A 24,361-nucleotide genomic window follows, 5' to 3' on the forward strand; every position below is an offset into this window, starting at 1 on the left:
AGGGGTCTGAGATCAGTACACAACCACATTTCCATGTCAGTAAAAGCAGATTGTGGTGATTTACAAGTAATTTAAACACCACATTTATTAGAAAACAGTATAAAATATATTCACACAGTTGTTTATATATAGGATTTCGTTTACTTAACATTATGTGGTCTCCTTTGTCACATTTTTCTTTTCTTAATGTGCAAAATGTTTACATGGGGTGACAGGTCTGGATTGTAGGCAGGCCCGTTCGTCACCCCGTCTCTTATTTCAACGTCATGCAGTTGCAAACTGTGTAAAATGTGGTTTGGCATTGTGTTGTTGATGTGTTCGAATAAATATATTGAACTTGAGCTTGTTGGTCTTTCAGTTCTAGAGAGAAAAATCTCCACTAGACAAACGAGGGAGGAGCTCATCAAGAAAGGAGTTCTCATCCCAGACCAAGGTTTGTCCTATGTCTCAGTCAAATCCATGCTCAAGAACACATTGAATGCCACACCTCTTCTTCCCCAAATTATGACATTTACTTATTACAAAGCAAAGCAATTCACCTTGTAAGACACATCTTAACATGTTTTTTATTGTTCTTTACACTTCAAAGCCTTTTTACTTTGTCACATGTTGTTCGTGTCATATCAGGAGATGGAGAAAATGACTAAAAAGCAGCTTTTATTTCTTCTCCCCTAGATGAACCAGTCATCAGTGAAAATCTGAACGGCCATGCCACATCCAGTTTGACGCCAGAGGAAGTCAAAGTCGACATTGAGTCTCAAGAAACACTGCGGGAGGAACAGGCAACTGGCCCGGTCAGAACTGAGGAGAAACCAGGTAACCTTTGGACCAGTCACAATATAACCTTTGTCATACTTTGGCCTGTAATCCAGGGCTGGTTGGAGTCTCTAACCATCAGATTCCTGTACTAGTTGAAGTTACAAGCCCAGGGTAACAGTCTTCCACCTGCATATATTGAAGAATTATATATAGATGCATTGTCGTTATTTGTTTGAAAATTAAAGCAAGAAACGGTTGTCGCTAGAGACGTGCTAAATGCTGAGAAAACTTTACTCTTCTACAGAGAACTCACATTTTGTGGAATGTGGGGCTTTTTCGGCCCTTGAACTGTTCCATTTTTATATACTGGATCTAAATATTGTAGCTTTTTTTAGGTGCTTTGATGTCTTTTCCTCTGGGCTGTGGAATGCATTAGTATCTGCAGCAGCTTTCTGGTTGACATTGAACTCACTGTGGGATCAATGAGCGGGTCTAATGTGTTCAGATAGATATTCCCATTATATCAGCCTGCAATAGGCATTCACAGTTTGAACAGAGCTGTATCTTCTCCTCCTAATGCCTCTCTCTCCCTGAGGAGACAGGCCACTGTTCTTGTGTCTGATGCTGCTTAAGTGTTGTGCTGTTTTCAACTCAACCCTGTTAGCATTGAACTTGTAGCCATTTGTTTGTTCATTTGTCAATAATCAGAAAGGCAAAGGCAACAAACTCTGTAAGTACAGCAACTGAACACACATACTATCGCCTACCCTGGAGCCTGGGAAGGTTAATGGGTACATATTATCTATCAGTTCTCTGGAAAAGCTGTACAAGAGCCCTTCATCATCAGCTCTGTCATACACTTTCTGTATCATTCATTTTCTCCTCTGTCTCTGCTTGTCCACCTCTCTATTTGTGCATCAGTTTGCACAGATCAGCAACTTTTATCTTCCTTCCAGCCTTTATATTAACCTGTAACTGCTGCACTTTTCCTTCCTACTCCCTCTCATCTATTTAGAAAGGTCTGATACTAAACCTAACACCCGGGCAAATCAGGCGCGACCTCGAGAGACTCAAGCTAAAAAACAGCCAAGCGCCACTCCGCCCGCATCATCCAAACCTGCCGGTGGCACCGCAGCCACGGCAAAGCACAAGGATGGTGCCTCTGGGGCTAAAAAGACAACTAAAACCACTGTCAAGACTGGGTCGTCCACACAGGCTAAAGCTAACCCCCCACGGAACACTAACACAACTGGTCGCGGGACTGGTAAGTTCAGATAGTTAGAACCGAAACCAGCTGGCCTGTCAGTGTTCATCCCTTCCCTCATTCCCGCATGGAGAATGCCCTTCTCTCACTGTTGGAAGGAAAATAGGAGTCACTATTAAGCAGTTTGTTCCTTCTAAGCATGGCTTTATGTGCACACTCGTGCAAATGTTATTGAAGTTTCTGTCAAGTGGTTAGTATTTCCCCTTTTCTCCCTCTTCACGATGTGCTTTCCTTATAAAAAGCATGTCATTTACAATATCTGCCTGTTTTCCAAGAAAGCAGAAGTAAAGATTTATCTGTGAACCTCTAGAAATGTCTGCAGTGTTTGTGTGTGTGTCAGAGGGGCTGAGCAAGAAAAGTGAGTGAGGTCAGTGTAGCATCGCCACTTTAACAAGAAAGAGAGAGAGAGCAATCTGACGAGCTTGTGTGGTTTCACTAGCATGACACCAGGGCATGATCATCCCCCTGCTTCCTGTGCATATGTGTGTGTGTCTGTGCTGCAATATATAGCATGGTTAAACGAAACTTAGAACACTGCATGTGATGTTCATGTAGTCCTTTCAGAGGATATTTGTGTCTTTTGTGGTGTGTTCAGGAAAGTGGCACAAACGTTGCTTCATTAATGTTTGAATAACTTCGAAATCCTAAGTTCACCCCCTCTCCTAAGGGTGTTTTTACCAGCACACAAAGACACTTCACATAGACTTGAAAACATACTTTAGTAGTCAGTATATCCTTAGGTATTCTGTGTTTGTCACAGTTTTAATGGAGAAGATATGTTTAGATAGTTACTCTATTATGTTTAAGTTTAAGAGTTGGTAAATATTGGAATCCATATGTGCTGCATACACTTGGATTATGTATTAATCAAAAATGGTTACGTTTTCTGGCATTGCACAGCCTAGACAAAAAACGTGATGCATTTGAAAAATAAAATTCAAGGCCGATCATACTTTAGGTGAAACTACTTTGATTGAAATAGAGAGCAAAAGTGAGACATCGCGTTTTATACGCTTCAGTTTTATCCATGCAGCCAATCAAAATGTTTCACTTGAACAGAAGGTGTAAGACTACTAGCAATAGTTCCCTGGGTTAAGTAGCCAACAGCCATTAAACAGAATATAAACATTGCTTATATTTTGGGATGATTCTCACATTATCATACGCGTGTTATTAACTACATATATTACTGATGACATTTTTACTTTAAAACACATAAATATTTGTCTTTTACAACATAGAATTTGTATAAGCATATTAGGAGGTTTTTCAGAAAATAGAGCATCTAGAAAAACAAAAACGTCTGATTTTCTGTCCTCCTCAGCCAAGTCCTCTCATCCAAAGAAGACGGGATGCACAACAAAAAGCACCACCACCTCCACCTCCACACCTCGTTCTCGTGCGTCAAAGGACACTGGCTCTGCAGCACAGAATGAAAGGACAGATGCAAAGGCCAACCGGAAATCAGACACTCCGACTTCATCGTCTGTACTTCAAAAAGCCTCTGCAGAGACTCTTAACCCACCTGGAGACTTAAAAGCTTCTCGCCTTTCCTCAGACACCAAACCTATTTCATCTAAAGTCTCAAGCAATGACACAGGGGGATCTCAGGGGGACTCTGTCCAAGATCCCAAATCTTCACCTGACGCATCGCGTGCAGGTGAAGATACCCATAAAGGTGCAGTTCCTGGAACCACAAGTCAGTCTTCTCATGTCAACACTGCTACAGAAAACACATCATTCGCAGATGGAGAGGCGCGCGGCAGCTCACAGAGCGATAAACAGGAGAGGACAAAAGAGGAGGGAGGAGGTGGAACGAAGAAAGGAGAAACAGAGAATGTTGTTGAAAATAGCCGGAGGTACTGTAAAAATCTAGTTGGTACATGCAAGTTGCTGATTGCTTGAATTCCTTATGTTCACTTTGACTTTATCTAAGTTTGATAGCATGCATTACAGTAACCTTAACAAAGTCACAAATTAATCTTTATATGATTTGCTGTTATATGAAATTAGATAACTGACAATAAATCTATTAAAATTTGTTTAGTCACACTGTTGTGTTATTGATTCCTGCAGGTCAGCAGAGGATGAAGCAGAAAAGCCGCAGCGACCCAGGGTAAAAACAGAGCAGGCCGAGGTGACCGTGATACCCGATAGGCCGAGAGACAGCCAAACTAGTGACTCTGATTCTGACGGACCAATCCTGTACCGGGATGAGGAGGAAGAAGAGGAGGAGGAAGACGAGGACTCAAACAGTATGTTTGACAACAGTCACGTCAGCTGCAGAACTTAAAGAGAAGCTCACCTAAACAACTCAACTTCGACATGTCAGTTAGCAGGCGGGGTGTGATGTGTTTAAGAGGATGTAGTGCAGTGGGTCAATGGTTAGAACTGTTGCCTCACAACTAAAGAGCCCTGCTAGTCCTGCTACTATGGTTAAAACATATTTATTTTGCAAATAAATATGTTTTATATATATTTTACCTAATGACACATGACCTTTGGTTTTAATATAAGACAGCGTATCCTGATTCAGAGTTGTGGAACTGACCAGTAGGCCAGCAGCTCATGGCTACTGAATAGACACTTCCAGTAAAAGAATATGTCATGTCACCAGATGTGTATAAACCCTTGAATGGTTGCAGAAACACATCCATAGCTTTAACATCCTGCTCAGCTCAAGGGCTCATTGCTCCCAAGATGAAGTGAAAGAACCGTTTGCAGTCAGACTGTGAAGCCGCCCAACTTGCTGTGACGGTGCAATGTTTGCTTCGTGCAGTCATGCTGTTAAAATTGTCAAAGATGCAACTTTTGCTTGCAAAACTAACCAGCACTGGTGAACAGCATTTAATCTGTTTATCATTACAATGGACTTTCTGTTGATGTTTCAGGTTTTTAAACGTCTCATTTTCTTCATTGTTTGTTCATTATGATCCACAGCTGACCCCCCGGAAGACTGTTACTAGCCCTGCCTGTGTTCTCTCTGTTCTAGCCTCTCTTGCCAGCAAGATCCGCCGACGAGACACCTTGAACATTAAACTGGGGAACCGACCCAGCAAGAAAGAGCTGGAAGAGAAAAACATTCTGCCACAGAGTTCAGAGACGGAGAGGCACGAGCTACGCCAGCAGATTGGCAGCAAATTAGTCAGGTACACTCAAACACACGCATACAAAGTGGACTGTGAAAATGTGGCTAGGTGTTACTTTTTTCTCAAGCTTGGCATTGCTTTAGGATAACAACAGAGATTGTTGTTTATTTTTTTGGTGTAGCTGTGGGTGGTATACTGTTACAAATGATGCACATTAAAAATGTGTCCTGAAGTTTGGCCTTTTCTAACAGATGAGCCAAATTGGCTGGTGTTAAAACAGCCTTCAGATTCTCAGCAACAAAAGGTGTAAACAAAAAACAACATCTTAAGTGTTGATAATTTTGGATTTTTCTCTGCACGAGCCTGCAGAATTATTAAATCCATACCTGCTCGTAAAAAGAGTGTAAACAGTTTTCTCTTTTTAGACGCCTGAGCCAAAGACCAACCACAGAGGAGCTGGAGCAGAGAAACATTCTGAAGCGTAAGTACACTCTTCAACAGAGGTGTGACGTGATACACCTTTTTTTTTATGATCGTCATAATGCTTTAAAGCCCGAATGTCATTTATCTACCTGCAACCATATCACAAGAGCTATCATGAGGATGGTCACATTAAAGCCGGTATTGTGCTGTTTCAGCTGCCCAGCCACAATCTGTTACTGCCACTTTCAGATCTTCAGATACGACCTTGCGTGTCTTATTAATCAGATGGATGAGACAGATATGTCTGTCTAAATTATGAATTACTGCCTTTTAGCAGCTTTGTGTCTCCCACGGTGGAGTGATGTGTTCAATCACACTGTGAGGGGATTTTCTTTGGTGATCATATACCGAAGTGATAGAAGCTGGTCTGAGTCATTCGTTTTCCAACGCACACTAACGAGCATGCTTGTCATGCTACTGAACATGAATAAAATAACTCTGCTAGCGGCTATGATCTCACCTGTTTAGTTCAAATTTGTCATTCGTGCAGGCTTTTATGGTTTTAAGAATTGCCCATTACTTCAATCAGTATATTTGTTCTTGGTCTAACTGCACAAATGCATGATACCTCTTTCCCTAATATACAATGATAATACTGCTTTATTGTAGGTGAAAAGAATGCCTGTATTCCCAGTCAATAGAACAGATATACACATAGTCCATACGTGTAGTGGTTATATCCACATACATAACAGCGGTAAGGAAGTTCCGATATATTGTTTCTGGTGTTCATCCCTTTGTGGGCAAGAATTTATCTACAAATAGATTTGGTAAAATTATATAATACTGTGTGTATAATGTAATGTAATGTAAAAGTGTCAAGAGCAAGAGCAACAGCTTTACTGGGTATCTGTGTAACTTTATCCTCTGATTTAATTATTTTATTTATTTTTTGAAAGGTTGATTTGCAGACTTTAAAACGTTTCGGTCTGCAGCACACAGCCTCAGTGTCATCATAGCACATGAGAAATAATGCAAGGCTCTCATGTGTTCCTTTAAACACAGGAAGAGAAGTAACACTGTGTATGTGTTGTGCTAGGAAAGGATTAGGTGTCGTAAATCCTGCATGACTTCTGTTTCAATCTGGATGAGACCACTAGATGTCACTGACTTCTCCAGTGCCCCCTCACCAAGCTGTTTATATATATATATATATATGCGTGTGTGTGTATGTGTGTGTGTATATATGGTGCAATTCAATGAATATTTCACAAGAATATTTGCCGTTCAGATTGAATCTAATTTCCCTTTTTTCGCCTTTTTGCTTTTGTTTACGTAATGGCAGCCACACTGCTGCATAGCCATGCACTTGGCTTAATATTGCAAATTATAGCTTGTGTATATAATTAGATGCAGTAACTTGTTGCAGACATAGTAGGTGTGAAATCAATCTGCTGGTTCTCTACATGCAGAAAAGAATGAAGCAGAGGAACAAGAAGCTAAGCAAGAGATTAAAAGGAGGCTCACGAGAAAGGTACTGTAAATTTCACACACACACACACACACACACACACACACACACACACACACACACACACACATAAGAGAACAGAAAGTACACAGCACGTCTATATTTAGCTACTAATATGTTTTGCCCCACCTTATGAGTCATGGTAGTAGAAAGAAACTGTTTTATATAGAGAGATCAGGCCATCTAGTGGACTCAGCTGGAACTGAGACATTAACCAAAATACTGGGAAGATCATTTTGAAGTTTAATATTTGATTCGACTGACTGTCTACTTTCTCCTCCTTTCTCATCTGTGTGTAGCTGAGCGTGAGGCCGACGGTGGCAGAGCTCGTTGCTAGGAGGATTCTTCGTTTTAATGAATATGTGGAGGTAACGGACGCCAAGGATTATGACAGACGAGCTGACAAACCCTGGACACGGCTTACTCCTGCTGACAAGGTACTGCTCTTGTAGACTGCTTTTTAATTCCTGATATAATTTAATTTATTAGGGCTTTATGAAACCTTTACAGTTTCTATTCAGGGTGAAAATTTTGTGAATTTGTGATGTTGATTACTTTGGTGATTAGAGACTTAAAATATATGTGGACATGCAATCACACATATATGGCGAACAACCATCTGCTTTTGTAGCGGCCTCGACTTCTTGGGAAGACTTTAGAAAAGATTTCAGATCTTGGCTGCAGGAATTTGAACCCACTGGGCTGTAAGAGCATTATTAAAATCAGGCACTAAATGTTTCCTGGCTTGCAGTCGCTGTTCCAGTTCATCCCAAAGGTGGTGGATTGGGGTCAGAGCTTGTGCAGGCCAAAATCAAAAACCCATTTATGTATGGGTCTTAGTTTGTTGCAGGTTTTTTTCTAGTTTCAACAGGACGGCCTTCTGCGTACACAGTTGTGTTTCATATTATGGTCTTAAACGTCTCTGTGTGTTTATGCTTGATGATATACATGAAATTCACCTAGCTCACACTAAGTCAGTATGTAACTGCATATATGTGCCATCTGCACTGTATGAATATTTAGCATGGCTTAACAAAATATCCTCACAGACAATAAAGACCCTCAAAGTGTGCAGTTTGTCAAGGTTTCCCTCTGCTGTTGATGTTCAGAACTGCACAGCACATAAATACAGACCTTGAGACTTCCAGCCCACATCCAGCATATTCAATTTTAGGATATCTTCTCACATTCAGAGGGCAACAGGGAAAACGATGCATGGACAAACCAAAGTAAACTGTCTGCTTGCACATTTGTACAGTGAAATCTCCGTCACCAGTCACACCGCAGACAGCCTTGGAGACATATAAATTATTTCTGATCGCACAAATCTAAACTCATTACTGTCAAATAAAAGAATGGACAGGCAAATAAAGCAAGCGACGTCTAACTAAATCCTTAACAGCTTTAAAAATAAACCTCCGACTTCACAGCATCACCTGCACAACCAGGTCAAAAAATGGATGTACTTGATGTTACTGACGACAGACAAAACAAACTTTTCATGTGAGGCTTGAGGGAAGAGTCGGTTACAAACATTACAATAAATCCCTTTAAAATCATTATTTTATAAGTTAAAATGAATGAGAATAATCATTTGTGCTGCTGTGTAATTTGCTCGATTTTTTTAACTCATATACTATTAGTTCCGACTACTTCCCTGAAGCAAAGACTGTAGCTCTGCAGATTTATGGAAATTATCTGTAAACATCTTAAAAGCTCCAAATGAGAGCGCTTAAGCATCTGAACATTTCACATTGAAACAGCTCAAAGGCATCATGAGCTTACTTGGAAAAGGTGATTGGGGTGGGGGGGCACAGTTGGCCTTGGTCTTCTAATGATGTTATTTTCTGTGTGTGTCTTTGTATGTGTGTGTTCTGCCCCCCAGGCTGCTATCCGTAAGGAGCTGAATGAGTTTAAAAGCCGAGAGATGGAGGTTCATGAAGACAGCAAACAGTTCACCAGGTACTTAAGCGGTCAATGGCATTGACCATTTAAGCCGACTCTGAAGCTTTATTATCGCTTTATCACAGTAAATGCTGCTGTTTATTAGTCACATTGATCAATATTTATATTGTTCTAGTCCCACATTAAAGTCACGATATACTCCTGGGTCGACTCCAGTTTATTTACCTCAGGCAATAATTGACAATAAAGGTTAGGTTCCCTCTCTCATTTGTTATTTTATCGGTGTGCCGAGCCCACCAAAAAGAACTTATAAACCTTTCAATAAAAACACAACTAGCGCAAAATGTTTCAATATTTGTTTACATCCTCTTTCTGAACTTGTGAAATTACATAGTTGTTGATGTTTTTGAAAGAGAAGAGATGTTACTGCAACTCATGCAGAACAGAGACATTGAGTCACCGTTATTTCCTCATATCTTATTATACTTTGTTTTATGAATTTAGAGAAAATAAGAAAAAAACCCAGCAGTGGCAGCATTATGTCTGGTAATGTTTTTGCCTCAAGACTTTATTAAATTGTTAAGGGCTGAGGGGCAGGTCATGCAACGGAGAAGAGTATAAAAGAGAAAGAAAAGTGCTTCCAGGGTGCAATTTTCCCTGTCTGACTTTAAAAATGCTATTAAAGGTGAGCCACAGAAGTCAAGATAACATTTAGGAACAAGAAAACTTTGATATAAAATGTACACGGGCTGGAAATGGAGGAAAAGCAACTTGTGCACAAACATAGTCCACATGCAAAAGTCCTCAGAGGGGATGCCTTACCTGCAAATTCATTACAAAAGTCAATATAATGAGATGAGAATGAGAACACGTGCTTTAAGAAGACAAAGTTAAAACTGAAATCTTTCCAAAAGTATGTTTTGTAAAGAAATTAAAAAAAAAAAAAAGATGAGCAGAACGCTTCCTTTCTTTTGAGTCTGACAATGGAAACATTTGAAGGAAGGTCCACGATTTTCATTTTCCTTTGAGAAATCAATGAAATGCGTCATTTGTTCTACAATGCCCAGAAATGTTTTTCCTTTGTGCCATATTTTTGAAGAGGGAAAAAAAACCCTGTAGACTTGTGCTTTTCTGCAAGATTTAAATCTATTGTTAAAACACTTCAATTAACAGCACGATTAAAATGCACCACCACCATTTTCGTTCTAAAGCCAGCAGCCGCAGCTCAAAGATAGAGGAAACTCGTGTTTGACTGTTTTTGCCTGATAACACGCTGAAACGTAGCAACGGTACATGATAAAACAATGTTCATATTATAATCTGTCTCACTCACAGTGATGTGAATAAGTTTCTTTCTAGAGTCCGGTGAAAAACTATCTACACGATTACTGCTTCCTTAGGAATTTAGAGGGTAAGGAGCAGCCAGGCTGAAAATCAAATGCACTTGATGAATTGATCATCAACAAAGCAGAAGTTTGCTGGTGTGGAGCATTCAGATGTGTGTTAATAACACAATCTTTCATAGAAATTCACCTGAAGATTCACATGAAAAGACCCAAGAGCTACACCTCAGACTCTACAGGTCTCAGCATGTTAAATGTTGAAGTTCATGACAGTACCTTTAGATAAAAGCTGAAAAAGTATGGCTTGTTTGGAATAGTTTCCAAGAGGAAGCCTCTAAAAGAACATGGCTTAGGTTTCCAAAGTTGCATCTGAACAAACCAAAGGACACACTGTCTTTTGCAAGGGAGCAGAGTGGCATAGATGTTTGGATACATACGCAGCACATGTTTGTAAAAGGAATCTGAACCAGCTGTCCGTCTCAGCGATGGAGGAGTGAGAATTTGGTCTTGAGTTAGCATTATAGGGTCAAATGTGAAACCATCTGTCTGGCAGTGTAATTGGGTCAATGCAGCAAGACAATGATCCCATAACATTCCTCCACAATGATGTGACAGATTGATAAAGTCATACAGAAAAACAAGTGTTCAAGTTATTGCTTCTAGGTAAGCATCAAGATAAGTTCAATGACTTTTAAAGATGATTTAAGATGGTGAAATGCTTATTTAATGGTTAGTTTTTCTATAGGACTGCACATAATCCTTTTTCTCACATGACTATTTTTTGCTTTGTGGTCCTCGGGATTCCCATATGCTTGTCTGTCATTCACCTAGGGACCATTTTTGATCCGACGACACCACAAGGATTACGCAGATCAATGCGGCCCTGACAGCTTAATGCTTAGCCATGTCTTCATTTCATTCTCATTCTGTTATTTGATGCCTCGACTATGTAAAAAGATATTACTATTAAGTGTCTACAGTCAGCAAATAACTCACCACAAACTGCTGTTACCGACTGTCTTTGATCACACAAACTACTCACAATGTAGCCTGACAAAGCATTTTGTAAACACCCACCTCCTGGAGTTAAAGATGCGGTCTGTTATGTGTGTTGGTTGCTTTGAATTCAGATGAGTAATTTATGTTTCTGTTAAAAAAAGAAAAATACAAGTTTGAAATTCAAATGAAAATTGGCAGCCCTAGTGTTCACTGAGCTTTGGTTTATATCGACAGCAGTTGGTTTAGTGTTTGAGGATTTTTCAAGATCTGAAAAGTGATTTCAGATGCAAGTTTATTCCCAGGTACTGTGCAGGTTACTACTCGGAGTGTTAGTAGGAATTGCTAATAAATGACAATACATTCATGTATTTCTATTATACTGTCTGTGTGTTTCTTCTGTTGTAAATAAACCTTTGTGTCTGTGTTTTCAGATTTCATCGGCCCTAAGTCTCCTCCCGTCGACGTCAGCGCCACAAGCTCTCTGGTCCACATCTCCCAGCAGGCTCAGCTCAGTCCACTTCACTCTGGAACTCAGTCGACCTTTTTCACAGCGGACTTTTTGTCTTGTCACAGCAGGAGAAGCACAGGTGTACTTTACAACATTTAAACGTGGCTGTGTGTCGTTCAGGTTAACCAGTTCCAAAACCTTGGATGTGCGCTCATACTTTAGAAGAGCGATTGATAGGAAGGTGACACTCGCTTCACCTGCATTTTTCCTACTGAAGCACATCGGAATATCTTATGTAAAAAAGCTCTGTTGCCCCCGATGAAACTTTTAAGTCTATCATAACATCTGTGTGTGTTTCTTGGCACCCATAAAACATTTGCACATATCCAATGTCAGGATAGTGGCGTGTATTGTGCTCAGAGTAGATTTATTTATTGTAGAGTATCAGAACCAGCTGGTACACAAAATATTTTGTGTATTTCTTTTTTTTTTTTTTTTTGTATGTATGTTTTTGGTCAGCCCTGTTGTAGTGAATGTGAGTGTACTGTAGAGTTTGTGTCCTTACCAGGGTATGCCTTGTCAGTAACTGACAAATGGCCAAATATGGGCAACTTCCTAGTACAGGAAGTGGGGTTGATTGGATAGTTTCATGCTGATGTCAGTGCCTATGTCACAGATCACAGGAGAGGAGAGGCAGTTTCCTCTGCTCAGATGTTCCCCTCAGAGATGAATCAGAAATACTGCAGTTCATTTTTTTAAAAACATGCTTTAAGTTCTGCCACTAGAGGTCGCTGTATCCTAAGAGTTACAGAAGACGACGGTGCACATAGCTGAAGAATAACCACAAGTGTTATATTTAAAACTGCTAAAGCTGAGGGAGCCACCTGAGGCTTTAATATTGAAGTGCAAATCCCATTCTGGCCACTTCTAATCCCTCAGCACACTTTCCTGATGATACATGATGATAACATATCATCATGTATTCTCTGCTGGGTTATGAACCTCTAATCACAAAGTGCTGGGCTAGCTGTTTAGGAGATGTACTCATTGTTTTCTTACTAGTTCTATTACAGGCTTTTGGCTGGGGTGCTTTACTTGGCTCTTTATTTGGTGCCAAAGATAAAGCAGGAACCTGATCGTATGTAGGTGTTGGAACGCTTACAGCATAGGTGTCAAACTCTGGCCCGTGGGCCAAATTTGGCCCGCAGCCTACTTGCATTTGGCCCGTGAAGCCATACCAAATTACTATCAGAGCTGGCCTACTGGTATTATACAGCTAATATATATATTGTTTAGTATTAAGCTTTGCTTGTTCCATATTCAGTTTTTCAGCAAAACGTGTTTGAGTCCATAAGAAAAGATTCATTCTTATATCTGGAGGAATAAATATATTTCAATAAATATTAACGTTAGCCCGCGACTTTGTTACAGTTTTGAATTTTGGCCCACTGTGTATTTGAGTTTGACACCCCTGGCTTACAGGTTTCATTTTGTTGGGTGGACTACGTAGAGAACAGGCACTGAGAGGTTCAGCACTAGTAACGAACGGCCCTCTTCTTTCAGAGAGTGAAAGAGTGCTTTAATTTTCATTTCCTTGAACATGCTTTTGCAATTTAGTCAAGTGACTTTATTTTTAGAACACATTTAAAAAGAAGAAATGTTGACATGAGTGCTTTGTGACTTTTGTGATTATATCTTTACATCTAGCTTTAACATGCATCTTGAATCCAGCAAAATTACCTAGTGTCATTACATGTTTTTTTTAACCATGAATCAGGTTTATTTGATGGATTTGTTCCACTTTTTGGAAAGTTAATTTCCAGCCATGGTAATTATTTCAATAAGAATCATTTTAGATCATTTTACAGTTTTGGTCAATCATTGGGAAAATGTTTCAACTTTCATGTGGTTGAATAGATGCCATATTTAACAGAGTCAAGAGGATTTCCTTTGTTTAAATGTGGAGCTATGAAGCATCTAGTGTGTGGATTTGTGATTTTTTTTTTTTTTTTAGCAATCTGGCTCGGGTGGTTTGGTAACTATTGGATTTTGGGGGATTTGTGGATTTGCTGACTTTACGTGCACTGCCAGATACTTGAGATGCATGTTTCTGAAAAATGTAGAGGATCCATTAAAAGTGTTTTCTTTCTCCGAGAATGCCAGAATCTTTGTCTGAGCTTTAGTAATATCTTTGTCCCATGCCTACTCAAGAAGAGCGGAGATGTTGGCTGTCGAGTGATTGACAGATAGAGCTTGCTGACCTCCAAAAGACGGTGTTCTTATAATAGAGCCCCAACCTCCACAAACACTCGTCATTCTTCCAAATAGTAACTGAAAAGGGCAGATTGATTGTTTCCACTTCTGAATGTGCGGGGGTTGTAAAGTGAAAAGATGTATAGCAATGAAAAAGAAGCAACAGTATTCATGTTGATGTCTAAGTTGTTGTTCATATATATATATATATATATATATATATATATATATGAATATACATATATGTGTGTGTACTGTACAGAATGTATATCAAGCATGTGCATACATTGGTATGACTTTTACTACCAATATAATATGATACAACTTTTATGTGAATGTTTTAAAATCAAATTGTGTTGGGTTTTTTTTTTTTTTTATATTTTTTGATACCATCTCCAGACACTGATAAAGAAGTGATTACAGCTGACCTGAAAGTGGTGCTTTTTAATCAATTTATCAAGCACAGTCTTTAATAATAACCTACCTATTTCATACGTAGACAAAGATAATGATCTCTGGGAATATCCGGTTTTGGATTTATTTCTACAAATATCCACAGTTCTAATCTGCACAAACTAGAAATCCTTTACATAGGAATAATAATCATACTTGGTTTTAGATATTTATATATAAAGAGAGAGAGAGTGTATTATATATGTAAAGTTTACATATGCTAATTAGTTTGGAAATAAAAACTAGCAGCTGAAGAAAGGAAGTAAATATGAGTTTGATCACTTACAGTCTGCCTGGGTGTGGCTCCAGCACAGGTGAACACGGTATACACCGTCAGCCAAAGCTGCAGTCAAATACCCAGGAAGTTTGAGCTTTTATTACAAATTAAAAGTCATACATCCAGTTGAGTTAGAGGCAAATTGATGTTTTGGTTTTTTCTAGGTTCATAAACATATATTATCTCTCGCATGAGAGGCGTCTTTGGAGGTGGTCCTGAGAGTCTTTACTGCTTTCCATTTATCTCAGAAGTTGGATTTGCATCACTCCCGAGTTGAGCGTGTTCCAGTAGTAAAGTCGGAAAAATAGGATTTGTGATCAACGCATTCATTCTGAGTTGGAAATCCGACTTTAGGAGAAATTCCATTTTCCAACTTTAGCTTGAACATACTATCTAACCTACCCTGCCAACGGAGGTGTTGGTAGGGTAACATGAGCCAAGATGTGAATCAAGATGTGGTTCATTGGGGTCACAAGTGTGTCAAGGTGTGAGTGGCCCAGGTGAACTTAATAAATTGCGTAATGGGAGGGTGGGTCAACAACTCTCACAACTATCTCCAAGGTGATGACCTCGGTAGGGGCACACTGAGTAGCCTAACCCACGTTATTAATCATTTACAGCCTGTATACAGTCAAATAAAATTACAATTAAACTGGTTATTCAGGGTTATCACTCATTATGTACCAATTAGGAAAAGCTTTAACTGTTATCAAAATAAATTAAAAACTTGGAATTTCTTAGCATTTACTCAAAGCTACATTATAGTGTGTTGTACGTAATTTTAGCAATTTATACACTCATCAATCACATTACAGCCTCCTGTCTAATCATGTGTAGGACCTCCTTCTGCTGCCAAAACAGGTCTGACTCATCAGGGTATTGACACGGGACCTTTTGGGATGTCTTGTGTTGTCTGGCATCAGAACATTGGCTGCAAATCCTTTAGATCCTGTCGGTTGCAGGTTGGAGGTGCCTCGTTACAACACACCCCACAAAGGTCCTGTCGGGGTCTTGAGCTCTTCGTTGTGTTCCTGTAATTAGTTTTTGTTGAGTTGCAGGGTGCATTGTTCAGCTGGGAGAGGTTCCTGGCAATAGTGGGTTGTGAAGGCCAGAGTCCAATATTTCCCAGCAGTACATTGAATTATAACAAGATGATCAGTATTATTCGCTTCACCTGTTAGCAGCTTTTAATGTTGTGGCTGATAGGTGTACATATCAGTGCTAAATATAGAGGTTAAAATGAAGCATTACCAAATGAGAATATTTAGAAACCTTCTCCAGGCAAAAGCTTAGTGTTATCGCTTTTAGAACGGCTTTTTAATATTGAAACCGCTTCCACCGAAATACTTGCGTGGAATATCAACAGCATTTATATCGTGCAAAAATCCATATTTCTATCCGAAATTAGGAATGTGGGTGTTAAGCTATAACCACTTAATTCATCAGGATTCAGGACGAATCATCTAAAAACGTTGATGGGTGCCATCTGTTTCATCTCATCTGTACGGCAGCTGTAAAATAAACAGTCACGTTACCCAAAGAAGCTGCAAGCCTACCCCACATTTCCCAGTGTTAATAGTGATCGTGGAAAACGTAATAATAGTTAGACTGCATTTCAGAAGGTATTTCTCTATTTCTCTTGACAGCCATAGTGGCACTTGTTTTTCCTGGGCTGCTACTGTTTATTTGTAATGCTGTCTACTTCCCCCAGTTCATAAAAATGTTTACATTGAGAATGTCTCCTGCTGGTGGTGCTTGAAGCTTCCTTTATTGCTTCCCGAATGTAAATCTATACTTCAGACTGGAGCCACAATCAGACTGCAGTCAAAACCACCCCTTTTTTCTTGAACATGTAATCTTTTCTTGACCATGTGAAAATAAATTGTAATTTGCTGCAGTTTAGCAAATATCATGCTATAAATCTGATATACAGTAATGTATAAACTGTCAGAGTAATGAATTTACTTTGTGCTCAGAGCAGCAAAGGCTGAGGAGAGGATATTTCACATGAGCTCCAACCACCTTTACTCTGTTTGACATTAATAATTCATCTTTGAAGTTGTACTACAATGTTATATATCCCAAAACAGCTACTGTTGTGTCCAAACTGTGTATAGTGTTTTTGTATATAAAGACTTAAACAAAAAGGTTTTTTTTTTGTCATTGTCTTTTTTTGTCGTGAATAATTTTATCATTGAAGTAAGATCACAACTGTTTTTTGTCTGAGAACAGGGACACCCAATACTTTAGTTGGTATACCTATTATTTATTTGGCACTGCCTTAATTCTTTGTGGCATAGATGTAACAAGGTGCTGGAAACAGTCTTCAACTGTTGCCTCAGTTTTCTGTTCTGGTCTGACAGGAAGGGCCCTCAGTGAGGTCTGCTGCTGCTGTAGCCCTTCTGCTTCAACACTGGCTTCTCCCTTCAGAGATACTCTTCTGCACATCTTGGTTGTAACCAGTGGTTATTTCAGTAACTACTTGAAGCAGTCTGGCCGTTCTCCTCTGACCTCTGGCATCAGTAAGTAATTTCAACCCAGAGAACTGACGCTCACTGGATATTTTCTCTTTTTTCGACCATTCGCTACATCCTAGAAATACTTGTGTGGGAAAAAAGCTAATCTGAGAGAAATATGAAATTTCTTTGCCGGAAAGAAAATAAATGTCACAGGTTTGGAATTTAAGCATGTATGTGTTCATACATGCAAACGTTTCAGAGTTTTTAATGAAGGTATAATTCATCCACCGGATATAAGTCTAAATGAGAGACAGCAAAGTGGTGCCAGCTGAGAGAATTACACCCTGTTGGTCAGTAACCGCCTCCTGCTCTCTGACCATGAGCTTTCTCGCCAGCATTAAGTGATGTCTGGACCCAGACAGCCTGCCCTGCAGGGAAGGCTTTTAGATGTTGTATATTACAGGGAAATGTATGAATAAAGAAGCGTTATGCAAACTGTGCATACAAAGTGGAACAGAGGAGCTCGGAGATGCATCAGCAATAGGCATCCGAAAGCAATGCATTTGCACATACCTCACAAATATATTAGGATAATATGTAATTTCATTGAAGCCCCATAATTTTGCATTGCTGTCCTCTTGCCAGCTGTAGTCCCTGCAGGCAGCATATTTTCAGAGCCCACGAAGGTTGCGTCTCCTAATTAACTATTCAGAGACGCAAAACGCAAAGAGCACAACACTCAGTGGGGTTTTATTTTTGAATATGTTACATAATTTGTGGCAGATTTCATAAAGTTATTGAAACGCTGACTGCCCCCCCCCCCCCCCCCCCCCCCCCCCCGTTTCCATTAAGGCTACAAAGAGCAGCACTGAGAGAAATTTACCATCTATGATGCACCTAAAAGTGTGGCAATTAGTGCCAATTAAGCTTTTTTTGGATATAAGAAAAAAAATATAGAAAGCTCAGCTCACCTCATTTCATCATCTTTTATATGGCTTTGTTTGGATAAACTGCCAAAGATGACAGCATAATTACACTGACTTAAGCTACTGGGTTACAAAAAGGTCCCATCCAGCTCAACGACAGTATGTGCTTTCAAGAGTTTAAATATGAAGTGGGTGTAATGAAGTTGGATGTGCAGAAGAGGACAAGAAAATGCGAACTGGTGATGGAAGGAAACTGGGGTCAAAGAGACCTGGATGACAGAAGTGATAATCATTTTTATAGAGCACAGGAGGGCAGCAGGAAAACTGTATTACCTGGTGCCTGTGTTTGAAAGATACTCCTGGTACACAGTGATCATAAACCTCCTCTCGTTTTATCTTAGACACACACACACACACACACACACACACACACACACACACTTGTCTTACTCATGAGAACTGATGCTTGTCTCTAAAATCCCTGCTTTTATCTTAGACTTCTTTATTGGCCACAGCTGCATTTTTTCAACCTGAACTTTAAACCTAAACCATAAATCTAAACTCAGCCCTGCTTTCTGAGAGTAAAAAGTTTCCACAGGAAGGCACTTTTATCCCTGGAGGTCCTGACTGTAATGCAGTCTGCTCAATTGGAAGTTGGTGGATTAGTCATCGGTCTAACACTCGCTGACGTTTCAAAACATATGATTTTGTTTTTGTTTTTGCTCTGTTATACTGTTCATATTACAGTCATTCTATTTCTCAAAGTATTTCCATTCCTTTCAAAAATGAGGGAAATGTTATAAAAGAAACATCACTACAGACTTGAAAGTAATATGAGCAATCCTTTTTGAAAGGGTAATTGGTTGGTAAGAAGTGTGGGTGACAGGTGAATTGTAATTTGCTTCAAATTGCATTTAACTAAAGGATGCTTTAAGGAGAACTTTCACGGCACAAAAGTGCCTCCAGAACTGTGCAGACCAGAGATCTTTAATTATTTTCTTCATACAGAAACCCCTTTTTTCTTAGTAGTGCCATTTTTCTGGGTGAATTCTGTTCTGCATTTATTTTTTGAATATGATTTTGCACCACATTTGTGCCTTCTTCACACAAAATATTCATGTGTTTTTCCACTGCTGGAGAGTCATTAGTTGCTGTGTTTCCACTCCACTGGTAAGCCTATCTGAGAGGGCAAAGATGAAGAAAGAAAAAAATGGAGTGTAGTAGAGGAGAAGGGGAGGATGCGATGTAGTTTGCAGGAAGTGGTTCGAGCAGTAAAGAAGAATCGGTGAAGAGTTTAGTGAAGGAGAACAGGATAGCACAAGGGTTAGGTGGTGGGTGGCCATGTGGACAAAGATAATTGAATTTGTGGAGAATTTATATTTGACGAGGGTAATTGTGCTTCCTGAACCTTTGCACCAGTGTGTAATCAGAGGAGAGAGCAGATATGGACGAGTGGCCAAACGAAGAGCTCGCATCAGCATGAACACAGAAAGGCCAAGTGGTTTATTAACAAATGCTATTCAATGTGTCAAGCTCCATTTGTAAATGCAAACACACGGTGCTGCCAGTTTCCAGTTTCCACTCTGACTGTGATTTGCAAAGAGTCATAGGGAGTAGAATTAATTGCCTCAACTAGACCCTGCAGGATCTTGAAAGGTTACCTAGCTGAGGCGAAAACGAGCGGCCGCACGAGATTCGATCAATTGATTAGCTGTTTAGCTGCGAAATGTTCAAGTGGGCCTGCATTTATTGATCAGTGGCATGGAAGCTCACCATAAAGAAGAGAGTTATTGCAGTGCAACTGCATTAAATGAAGCAATTATTTGATAATCTACACCAATCAGTAGCCCATTGTAGTAAAATCAACATAACAATGGGTTTAGACACCGGTGGTGGTGACGCTGTATGATGGAAGTCTGCATGCATATGATGTGGAACAGGACTTCTGATGAGCTGGCTCTGAGGAAAACTGGGGGTGAATGAGGTGGAGGAGGACTGCATCCATTGACACTGAAGTGACAGCTGACAGCTCGACAGAAAGAAGCCGTTTTAAGATTTGACAGCAGTGCAGTGACTTGCTCGTTGACAAAATCGAATGTGACGAGTTAGATGTGGGAAGAGAGAAAAGGACAATAAATAGCTTTCTTTGTGTATTTTCACCAGTTACTTGATAAACAGAAATAGTTTTGCATTTCCAGCATGATGAGCTTAAATAAAATAAATCAGTCCAGTTGAAATATTATTTGAGAAATACTTTCAAAGGATTTGAATCTTTTAACTGAAGCTTGAATAAAGTGAATATAAAGCAACACAGGGGTTCTGGTTCTTCCTTAAGAACTGTTTCCAACAGTATGACTGCCCCATCTGCCCAATATACATGCAGATTAGTCTGGAGAAAAATCAGTGCTTCTAGTCTGGTAAGACATACAGTATAATAGCATGAAATAAAAGAACCCTTAACTATTTAGGCAGAATGGGTTTAGCTATCACACCCAGTTATGTGTTTGGGTGATTACACTAAAAGCATTAGTGTCTCAGTTTATGGTGTGTTCTGCCAGTTTCTTTTTCTCTTTCACATTTGGACTTTTGGGATCAACAGAGTAATTTTCTGACAGGTGTAAAATATACTGCTAAAAATAAATAAATTAAAAAAATATCTGGACTGGGTAATGTGTTAGGAATAAAAGGGATGCCACTTTCTTTGTTGGAAATGAAAATTGTCAGCCTACAAAGGGTTGACAATGTCAGGTCATACTCCTAATGAGACAACAGACGGCATCCTGGGGGATCTCTTCCGAGTTGTGGACCAGGGCATGGCTGATCTTCTGTGGGTGCAACCTGGTGGCGTCGGATGGACTGAAACAAAATGTATTATTGGATGCAGGTCAGACGAGGAAGGGGGCCAGTCAATGGTATCAATTTTTTCATGCTCCAGGAACCGCCTACTCTCGCGGCGTGAGGCAGACTGTTGTCATGCACCAGGAGGAACCCACAACCCACTGCACTAGCACATGGTCTGACGATGGGTCCAAGGATTTCAAGAATACCTAACCAAAGTCATAGTGCTGTTACCTAGACTAAGGTTAGTGCAACCTTCCATAGATATTCCTCCACAGACCATTACTGACACACCACCAAACAATCATGCTGAATGGTTTTAAAGACAACAAATTAATGAATCCAAATCGGCCATCCTCTTCTTTAATCATTCTGAAAGAACTTTCTACCACTCTTTTCAGCTCTCCCAAAGTAACTACCCATCTCCTGGAATCTCCCATGTGCTTTTGAGATTGTGCTCAGGGACACAGCAAACCTTCTGGAAATTGCACATATTGACGTGTTGGATGCTGGAGGAGTTGGACTACCAGTAGAGACACTAGCCCTAGTGCACCTGTTGTTAATTTAATGAACACAAAGGCAGCTGAAACTGATTAACAACACTCTCTGCTACTCAACTGACCAGATCAATATGCGAGAGGTTTGATTGAATTGATGCTACACTCTGATTAAAAAGTGTTCCTTTTATTTTTTTTCGAGCAGTATATGAAATATTTCTGATTTAGGTCAGCTGGGGCATTTTTGTGTGGAGTCTGCATGTCCTGTCTGTGCCTGTGGCCATGGTGTCTGGGCACTCCAGCTTCCTCACAAAGTCCAAAAACAAGCATGTTAGCTTAACTGGTGATTCCAAATTGGCCATAGGTCTGAATTTGAGAATAAATGTTCATCTGTCTCTATGCTTTAGCTCTGTGATGGGCTCAGTGTCTAGGATGTACCCTGCCTCTCTCACTCCCTGTGACGCTAGTTGGCTAAGAAGTGCTGGATGGAAGTCTGAATATTTTATTTGTCCAATAAATCATCCAAGTATTTTATTTTTTAATATTATGCTCCATTCATTAACTAGAGGATTTATATGAGATCATGAGAGACAGTTTTTGCTCCTTGTTCATAATGAGTAGAAGATGAGTGTTCATTATGACCTTGTAGCTGTCATGGTGAGGATTTAAGACTGTTGGCAGGCAGGCTTGAGTATTTATGGTCACTGTGACAGACTTGGAAAAGAAAAACAGTACACAACAGCTGTATGCTGCTTTCACATTTTCTTACTGTGTGAACAGTTTTCATCTGTGCTTCAAAGCAATTTCTTACACAAAACTGTAGTGACGTAATGGTACAAGAAAGGCTTTCTGTTAAATAAGATGTTTTTCTCAGCACTGACAAAAAACCTTGTGATGGTGCTCAGTGCTTTAGAAGATGCTCTGATAATTTCTCATAGCTGCTGGTGATTTAAAAAATACAAATAAAAAATGAATGTGTCATTTTTATAATTGAAAACAGGGCCTTCTTTCAGGGTGCCTCACATACATATTCGATATCGGCTGTTCTTGAGATCACACAATCATATGATACAACTAAACAGAAAATTGAGAAGCAGACAATTATTTATGGGCTCACGTCTTGCATAGTCAAGCATTTTATGTGTTTCGCATGCGTGTGTGTGCGAGACCGCACACCAACAAAACCTCACGCAGCTTTCTCGCCTGACTTGGCAGCGCTGTCTCCCCGAGTCTGACAGTGAGGACAGATGGCAAGGACTTACCCCACCAAGAAAGCCTCCAACACACAATCTCAGCCATAATACACGACACAAAAACTTCCCTGGCACCTCCTGACTACTATCACAGTCCAACAATGAGTCATGTTTAGCGTCCTCTCCCACCAACTGACTGTGTGCGCAAATTTGGATGACAGCATACTTTCATGAACCACCTTAAGTCAGCAAGTGAAACCTCAGCCCCTGCTGTGCCTTTCTGATTGCTCCCCAAGCAAAGTCCTTGTATCAACCGCAGCATCACACATAGACTCGACTTTAACAAGCCTGAGGCAATTAGTTTTATAAAAAACCTGATCCCATGGTTGGTGGCATAATAAACCCACACTCCTTATCAAAGATCCAAATTCATTCTCTGGAAAAAATTTTCTTAATGTCTACCCTGACCACCGCTGTTGAGCTGTGCTACAGAGGTTTTTGCTGCACCTGCTTGAAAAGTTCATTTGAAATCTGATCACTGTTACATGCTTTTCAGAATTGTAAATAAAAGGTAGCAGACAGAATTTTAAAGCTCAATTAACTATGAATATCACATATGTTCATTGACAAAATGTTTATATATATAAAAAAATATAGCATGCCAAGTCTCAGTCACGGACAGCTGATCTTTGTCGGCTCAAGTGTGTGTGCGTTGAACACGAATTAGAAAACTGGTCAGTTCTGTTTTTGTAGGCTATTTATCACCAAGAATATTCAATCAAGTCATTTTGAGCTCTCTGATTAGGCTTTGGTTGTGTAATACTTTGGAAAACAGCTACATTGAGTGATTAAACATCAGGAAAGGATATTTGGAGAAACTTGGCTGAATCTGAGCACACACAATGCTCTTGTACACTTCTCCATTCACCCTGGTGATTACAATACTATTGTTCCAATTCTACTGGCAACCATGTATGCTCGTCCCATAACGCGGTTTACAGATAAGGAGGGTGCTTTGCACAATGAGCTGTTTGTTTTTCGCTTCACTTTGTTTTTACAATTTTATTCCATTATAATCAAAGCTGACTTTTCCTTCTTCACAGTGCAAATGCTCCCCCACAAGATCTGCTAGCTTGTTCTCTATCCCTTAGTTCTCTTTGTAAACCGGCTTACCTTTTCATATCTAAAAGTTTTTTCCATGACTAGGTTTAGTCAAATATCTCCTGTGCACACATTTTTCTTTTTAATGTGAGTGCCAAAGTACAAAAAAAAAAAAAAAAAAAAAACCTGATTCAGTGGAAACATAAATCCTTCCACCAAGACTCTGAATGACTTGGACATGAGCTGGCTTTCACAGCAACTACTTTCTATCCAACAGAACAGCTACAGGTAGTGTGGGAGTGTAACAGAAAGCACTTTCCACCTGATGAGCAGATATTCTTTTTGCACAAATTGTTCTCACTCCCCCTGTTGTGTCACAGGGATGAGCGGTAACCATGCCAAGAAACATTGGAACTGCTGTCCCTTTGTTGCTGCCCAACACTGTCAATACTAAATCAGTTTTTATTGGGTACAAACTTTTTTTCCTGATTTTTTTTTTTTAAACTTACTGTATAAATTACTACATTGTAAATCACAACAGGTCAATGAATCCGAACCATTGGCCATTAAATCTAAATTCATGTAAATGCAATCAACAAGTGC

General features: G+C 39.7%; 1 protein-coding gene across 3 annotated transcripts in view; it reads left to right on the forward strand.

The window, feature by feature from the left end:
• phactr2 (phosphatase and actin regulator 2) overlaps positions 1-16,894 on the forward strand; it is a 45,739-nt gene extending 28,845 nt beyond the window's left edge. For 2 of the 3 annotated variants that reach the window (XM_082558354.1, XM_082558355.1), the window contains exons 3-13: positions 359-433; positions 676-816; positions 1,775-2,023; positions 3,348-3,882; positions 4,100-4,278; positions 5,016-5,172; positions 5,538-5,593; positions 7,008-7,069; positions 7,366-7,503; positions 8,952-9,028; positions 11,745-16,894. In XM_082558354.1, coding sequence (XP_082414480.1) covers positions 359-433; positions 676-816; positions 1,775-2,023; positions 3,348-3,882; positions 4,100-4,278; positions 5,016-5,172; positions 5,538-5,593; positions 7,008-7,069; positions 7,366-7,503; positions 8,952-9,028; positions 11,745-11,760 — 1,685 coding nt within the window. In that variant the 3' untranslated portion in view covers positions 11,761-16,894. The remainder of the gene's footprint in view (positions 1-358; positions 434-675; positions 817-1,774; positions 2,024-3,347; positions 3,883-4,099; positions 4,279-5,015; positions 5,173-5,537; positions 5,594-7,007; positions 7,070-7,365; positions 7,504-8,951; positions 9,029-11,744) is intronic. The other variant, XM_082558356.1, reaches the window with a different exon arrangement.
• Positions 16,895-24,361: the final 7,467 nt, after the last annotated feature.

This window comes from Aulonocara stuartgranti (genome assembly GCF_965226115.1).
Source record: "Aulonocara stuartgranti genome assembly, chromosome: 13".
NCBI lineage: Eukaryota > Metazoa > Chordata > Actinopteri > Cichliformes > Cichlidae > Aulonocara > Aulonocara stuartgranti.